A 7,397-nucleotide genomic window follows, 5' to 3' on the forward strand; every position below is an offset into this window, starting at 1 on the left:
AAAAAAAAAAAAAAAAAAAAAAAAAAAAAATTGTGCACATTGCAAACTGCATTATTGAAACCCACTTATTCCTCATCCCATGGTAGCGTGTTGGAATGCTTTTTCTATCTCTGATTTGCAGACACTAGGACAAAAGGAAGATACTTCAGAATAAAACTGGCTGACCTGCAACTGTGCACATAATGTCAGGTAAAAGGAGCAGTGTGCCTAGCATGATCTTGAAAAGGTTGAGATAAAAATAAGTTGGCATTAAAGCACTGCATTATTCTTATAGGAAAAGAGTGACTACGTCTTCCAGTAAACAAAAGTACAATTTCTTGGTAATGAAAAACAAGAAATCTTTGTTCCCTTTATCTATACAATGTAGAAATAATCTTCCTTTTTTAACCTAAGACTCCAAAATGTGTGTCAGATTTATTTTATTTGCTAGCAGCTGGAATGCACGCTGATGCGTTTGCAGATATGAGAGAAAATCACTCTGCACTTGCAGTGCCTTTCTGCAAACGACCTTACACAGCTTCTAATGGCCCCTGTAAGTCAAGAGGCCGTGAAGGGAAACAGGGAAGAGGTGTGCTCATGATGGCCCAGCTGCTCCCCCCATGAGTCTGAGGAACTTTACTCAGGCAGGTATAAGAAAAGTGAAGCAAAGCGAAATTGAGAGATTTCTCTGAAGACTTGCAGTTTCTTAAATGTATAAGATTAAAATTAACATTAAGATAATAATTGTGGGTGCTTGCTTAGAATCGTGACTTGAAATTCAACTCCGCCTGACGCCAGAGTACACCTCATGAGAGGACATAGGTGCCAAGGACACTGTCACACCACAGCTGAGGGAGGCACCTCACCCTTGGACAAGCGGCTGCCTCTGCAGGAGCAGACATGATTGGACTTTTCAGGAACTGAACAAAGGCACCAAACCTACAGAGGAGTCTAAGGGAGAAAAGCTGGAAACACTGCAATAGCACTTAAGCGACATGTGGCAGGACACAGGAAATGCTGCTGTTAGTGTTTTGCTAGTGTTTTAGGTCCACTGCTACTCGGAAAGATTTTTTCCTTAAAGTGAGTTTTGCTTTATAAAAATATTGATGTCAAATATATGTACTTAAATGGGACTCTGAATGGTACTCGAAATTCATTAGAAAGAAAGTCTACAGCTACAATGTCCAGGAGAAATACCATGTCTTATCTACCCTGAAAGGCAAGTGCTCGGTGGATATTCTATTTGTAAAGAACTGCAACCTGGGGACAGGCAGGAAAGAAAATCGGGGGGATCCAGAAGAGCCCCACTCAGGAAGCCATCGCTGCGGCCTCTACTGCCTTTCCACCTGTGACACAGGTGACCTCGGCGTGAGGGTAGCACTGTGGCATTCGGAAGCTCACCGACAGAGTCGGGAAGGCTGGCTTACCTGGGCTCTGTGGTGGGGAAGGGGAAGAACCACAGGACACGGTGTAGCAGCAAGCAGACACGCAGTCTACTCCAGTCGGAAGTATCCCGTCAAACTCAACTGCACGGCTATGTGGCAGTTCAGAATGCATTATTTTGAGAGACTCAAGAACTAAAGTAGCCTTTGGCCAGCCCCCATGGCACAGCAGTTAAGTGCTATGCAGAGGAAGCCTGATCCCAGGCTGATCAGGGTTCAAGTCCCTGCCAAGGCAGCTTGAAAAACATGCAAGTGCCCAGGATCCTGACAGGACGGAGAATTGGAAGATAGAAGACGGCAGCATGCCCAGGACCCCTAAGGTTCGTTCACTCTCCCTTTCTCTCTCACACACATGTGCCCTCCGGCATAAAAATAAAGTAGCCCGGGGCCACCCTGTGTGTGAGGGGATCAGATGGCTCTCACTGGACAATGCCCTGCCCTCCTGGCCCCCCTCGGGAACATCACAGACCTGGGCACTCCACTGAGCATTTGTCACACACCATCGCTCTCACACACGCACGCACACATCACTCACACACACACATCATTCGCGCACACACACACACGCACACGCACGCACTCACTGCCTAACCATCTGAAACCCTTCCTGTACACAAAGGGACAGTGGCTCAGGCAGACTGAATGTCTTGGCCGAGTCATCCCTGGGTAAGTCACACATCTGGCCCAAGAATCCTGACCAACACTCCTCTACTGTCATCCCATACAAAAGTGTGAAAAGCTGCTTTTAAAAAGGGAAAGTTAAGGATACTTAACACCCTGGAAGTATTCAAATACAGAAAGGGACTCTACAAACATCTCAGGGAAACAGCGGCCAACATCTACTCTACAAGGACTAGATCTTGGAGACTAATCTTTCTGAGACATAAGTTTTTGTTCCCAAACAATGTTTCTATTTATAGCAGCAGCAGGAGGGCAGAACTGAGAATCACGCGGATTACAAAGATCTGTTTAAGTGGTATCTGTAAACTGAATCTGTAAAAAGGACCTATTTGCAACTCAGAGCGCAAACGAGTGTAACGGCCTCTCCCTGTACTGTAGCTGAGCCCGGGCATGACGACGCAAAGCAAAGCCACAAGTTAAAGGGATTTAAAATGTTAAGTTTGTCGAGTGTCTTTCCGTTGATTAATAACATGCATAGGGTGTTTCACCCTCAGGGGAATGGAGAACCCCGGAGTCAGGGAGCAGGGAGGCCAGATGCCCCCGAAGCCAGCTGACTGCGTGGTGATGCACCGGGTCAGGACGTGCCCCACTTCGTCAGGACCCCACTTAGTAGAGACAGAAGACTAATGGCTCCAGAATGCCTAAGGGGTGGTTACTCCGGGCACCGCTTTCTTAAAGGTTTTGGCAGTGAAAAGGAAATAAAAGAGAAGTAAGACTTAATGCTACGTAACACCATTTTATAAATTCTAAATGTGTGGATTTGGGGGTTTACATCGCTGTCCTACCTAGAAGGTTTAGAGGAAGATCTATAACTTCATCTCCCAAACCCCAAACCAAAATGCAGCCCTGAGATCCAAATTCACCTCAGTGACAGAGCCCCCCTTAAGAGACAACGTGCAGCTTTAAATAGTGAGTGCGTGCGAAGTTACAATCTTTCTGCTAGATTTACCTAAATGCAGGTATTGAAAATGCTCGCCCTCTCACTCCTAGGTAACAACTTCCTTGACATCAGCGGTCAATCTGGAGGAAATGTGCAATATCCCGGGGAAATCATACATAAGACTGCATCTATGAATATGCTCTAAGAAAAGCAAAGTGTTCATGGAAGCATAAAACAGTTTCACCTTTAAATAAAAATTCTTTATTCATTCCTGACAGGTTATCAAAATGTACATTGTTAACCAAATAAAAATGGTACTTCATAATAGCTAACCAGGGCATACTTGGAGGATTTGTTTACTTTTAAAAGAGTAAAAATCACTTGCGACCTCTTTCCACACATTCCTAACACGCCTGCACCACGGCTACTTAAAATGGAGCCAGACACGGTTGTCCACTCACACCGTAGGTAAAGCCAGCGGCTGCACGGGGACTGGCTGCCGTCCTCGGCCAGAACTCTCAGATGAGTTTACGCCCCTTTCTACTTCTACTTGGGAACTTAGTGAATTGCATATAGAATACATTACATGACTCGTATTCACCTACACACACTTACACACACGGGATAAAGTGCAACACGACAGACCAGGTCTGTGACATTCACTTCCTCAAACCCCTACGGGAGGACTTTCGGGGGAAATGGAATCGTATTGTTCTCAGGGGCGTGGGCACTACATCCAAGGAGTCGGTTATCTTCTCCACACTGACGCTTACACTGAAACTCCTATGTGCTTTGCTTCCTCTGTGGTTTATGTCTCTCATTCTCACTGAAAGTTTTGAAGCTGTGATTTTTAAACCTTGAGAAAAATGAGCTCCCCAGAACTAGACAAGTAGCGCTCTGAAGAGTGTTCAGGTTTTCTGAGCGCTCTGAGGGGCTTCCACGGTAGCCCATCTGTAACAAGGAAATTCGAGTCTTTTGTAAAAAAGTAAGTGTTGCATTAACTTGGCAGCAAATGCTTGTAGGACCTTTGACACCAGCCACCAAACATCCCTGGCAAGTATGAACCTAGCCCTAAGATGTCAGAACCTTTTGGTTGTATGTTGTTTTGACATTAAATTATTTAACTAAAAAATGCTTTTGTTCCTGAGATGAGCACAACAAAACTAGATGAGCTCCCCCGAAGCTGCCGCTGGGCGGCGCCCCGACTCCCACCCTGTCCTCCTCTCCCAGCGGCGCTGCGACCCCCACCCTCGTCATCCTCCCCAGCTGCGCTGCGACATCAGTCTTCACCGTGGCGCCACTTCTGGGATTCGTCTTGCCGGACATCCGGTCTGATTTGGTTTCTCATGCCACCCAGCACGTTGGATGTTGCTTCCGTGGCGACAATCAGGGGTTTCACCACCGCCGGGGGGATCTGACGCAGGACTTCGCCCACGGCGCCAGTAACGCCCCTGCTCTCGTGCTCGCGGGCCGCCGTCTCGTAAATGGTCTGAGCCGTGTCCGTGATGCCCTGTGGAGCGCGGGAAGTGGGTCGGGGTTACTGGTCGGAAAACCCTCCCAACCACCCGGCGATGCACACACAGTACGGTTAACCATCATGTCTGCAACGTGTCCACTTTTGAGATAATCCGGGATCGTTATTTTAATGACAACATTCTAATTATAAGGGAAGGGGTGATTATTATGATTTAGTATTTTGTTGTGACATTAGTGTGGAAAAGTAAGGAAGCTCACAGAACCGTTTAACGACCCAGGACTGGTTTCCTGGCACTGTTAATCACCCCAGTTAATCAAACTTAGCAAACAAAGCTTCCTGAATAAACATATTCACTAAAGGAGTATGGTGAGAGTGCCTTTGATTCAAGACAAGAAAACTTAATTCAACTCAGCTCTAGAATATTATTTAATTTGTTTTAAATTACTGGCTGTGTATTAGAAAAGATAACTGGGGAACATTCAATTAAGATAAAAAGCTAAACAGAACATTTTATTGAATTAAATAGAAAATCCTGAGAATGTAAAGCAAGAGTGTGTTTAATGATTAGCTACAAAGTTTCTGCAGCATTTTCTGCTTTCTTTAAAGTGACTGTGACCACTAAGCTTTGAAGCTGAACATATAGACGTGCAGGTCAGCCCAGGCATGGGACAAGCTCACATGACTTTTGAATCTCTATCATTTCTCTGGGGACACGAGGCCCTGTCCACTCTGAAAGCTTCGTGATGGATACAGCACAAAGGAAAATCAAGACCTTGCTGCAACACAGCAACAAGAGAAACCACGAGTATTTCCTTCCCTGGTGTGGGCCAGGTCGGGCCTGCAGGCTAGTGTGCTGCCTCCTGATCTGAGGGTGAGCTTGGGAAACACAGGAGACATTTCCCTTCATCTTTGGCTAATAACATCCAAACTGAAAAAAATACACCCCTATTTAAGAACCCCTACTTTAGAAGAACTATAAGGCACGGTTTAGATGCAGCTGAGTCAGGCCCCTCCCATTCAACCATGCTGACATGCTCCCCTCCCTGCCCCAAGTCTCCTGCCAACAGTTTAGAGAAAGAGTACTAAACTTCGGACCCAAGAACCCGGGTTTGATCCCAGGCTCCACAACCTACTCCCTGGGGTAGACCAGGAGGCCGTCGCTGGTGCTGAGCCTAGCTCCACATTCGGGAATGTGGGACCACGTGCGTCTTTAACCGGCACTCCCCGCTAGAATAAGGAAGCGAACACTGCTCACTTCCAGGTGTGGACAGAGCAAACTAGGCGAGCACCTTCTCAACTGTGACATATCCTAGTGCTCTCCACCCTGCTGCCAGCTGTCCCTGCTGTGCCTGGAACTCCGGCATCAGTTCCAACAGGCTTTCTGCCTTGCCTATTGGTAACCGGCCCATCCTGCCATCTCTTGGGACAGGTCTGACTGGTAATTCTCTCTCTTTTAAAAGCTGAGCGTTGGCCTCACCTTACCCACTAACACACTCCAGGCCTACCTCGGCAGCAGCTCGTGCTTTGGGACCACAGGCCGTGAGGCAGACTGTCCTGGGAACTTCTGACTGCTGTCAGGGATGACTGAGAAAAAGAGCTTTACTGAAGTCCTAAAACATGAGTCGTAAGTAAAATGGCTTCAAACTCCTTTACTTCGTATTAAAAAGAATGTCAAAAAAGATTAAGGCAGAGAAGGCCCTGACAATTTCAGAAACAACCAGGGTTCACTGGCACAGCTATGTCAGAGGGCAACTTAGCACTGCTTAACACATGTTGGGAGTCAACAGTTACAACTCACTAATTCACTAAAGAACTTCTTGCATATATGAATAAAGAGATATTTCAATGAACATTCCACATAGCAGTGTTTTAGAGAGAAAAGAAATGGAAGCTAAATGTTTGCCAATAGAAAAATAAACTATGATATATTCATATGCAACAAAATACTTATAAACTGTTTAACTTCCGGATGGACAGCGTCGGTTTGTCCACTCAGTCACTGCCTGTGTGAGCCTATCAGTCAGAACCAGCCCTCTTCTCTCACTTCACCCACATAAGTGCACGAGCCAGGGATGGCAGCTCCCACTCCACTCGCAGGGGTCTTCAGAACAAATGCAAAGCACTGAATGTTCTCCTGGTGAAGTAGGAAGCCTGCTTGTTGGCTGGACCTGTCCACACCAGCACCCACTTACCTCTTTCACCACACTGTAGGCCTTGGCCACACCTTCCCGCAGGTCCACTGGCTGGTGGGCTAACCGGTGGTGAGGAAACCGCTTGGTCTTCTTGGGTTCGATGGAAAGGGTACCAGGGGACACCATGTCGTAAGCAGTCTCTGCTGCAGCCTGGCTCATTTTACCAGAAGGAAGAAATGATCAGAAGAGAGTCTGGAGAGTTATGCAAACTGCCCCTCACCACGGAATTGAGGGACAGAAGGACCTGTGTGCTCCCGTACAGACACTTCTGGAGGCTTTGGATTCTTCACAGGGATTTATGACTTCCATAGCAAGAATGTGAAAATACAAACTGAAAACTAGTATCTGGACGGAGCTGATTGTTTTAGCTCCCACTCTGTCCATTGAGAACCCTTCACATCTCCATGTCAAACCACAGAGCTTAAGTCTTAACAGAGCAAATCTTGGTATCACCACTGTTTGCACTATAATGCTTTTTTAAAAATTTAGCTACAATCTTTTCACACAAATGTGATATAAATCCACTGCAAGCTTAATGATTATAATTTACCTGAAACGGGAAAACACATCTGACATCATATTCTACTAATACTGGACATCCAAGCAATAAAATAACCATGACACTAAACCATTATAAATAAAATATCTACTCACAACATTTTTGTATATATATCTTCACAGTATGGTCTTAAAAACAAAATAATCCAACCACGTTGCCACAGTCTTTCCTCTTCATATAGCTAGGG

General features: G+C 46.0%; 1 protein-coding gene across 1 annotated transcript in view; it reads right to left on the reverse strand.

The window, feature by feature from the left end:
* Positions 1–75: 75 nt before the first annotated feature.
* ATG2B (autophagy related 2B) overlaps positions 76–7,397 on the reverse strand; it is a 96,098-nt gene continuing 88,776 nt past the window's right edge. The window contains exons 41-42 of the mRNA XM_027776378.1: positions 6,652–6,804; positions 76–4,492 (exon numbers count right to left, since the gene is read on the reverse strand). Of these exons, the coding sequence (XP_027632179.1) occupies positions 4,262–4,492; positions 6,652–6,804 (384 nt within the window). The 3' untranslated portion in view covers positions 76–4,261. The remainder of the gene's footprint in view (positions 4,493–6,651; positions 6,805–7,397) is intronic.

Source organism: Tupaia chinensis, unplaced genomic scaffold (assembly GCF_000334495.1).
Source record: "Tupaia chinensis unplaced genomic scaffold, TupChi_1.0 Scaffold000671_1, whole genome shotgun sequence".
Classification (NCBI taxonomy): Eukaryota; Metazoa; Chordata; class Mammalia; order Scandentia; family Tupaiidae; genus Tupaia; species Tupaia belangeri.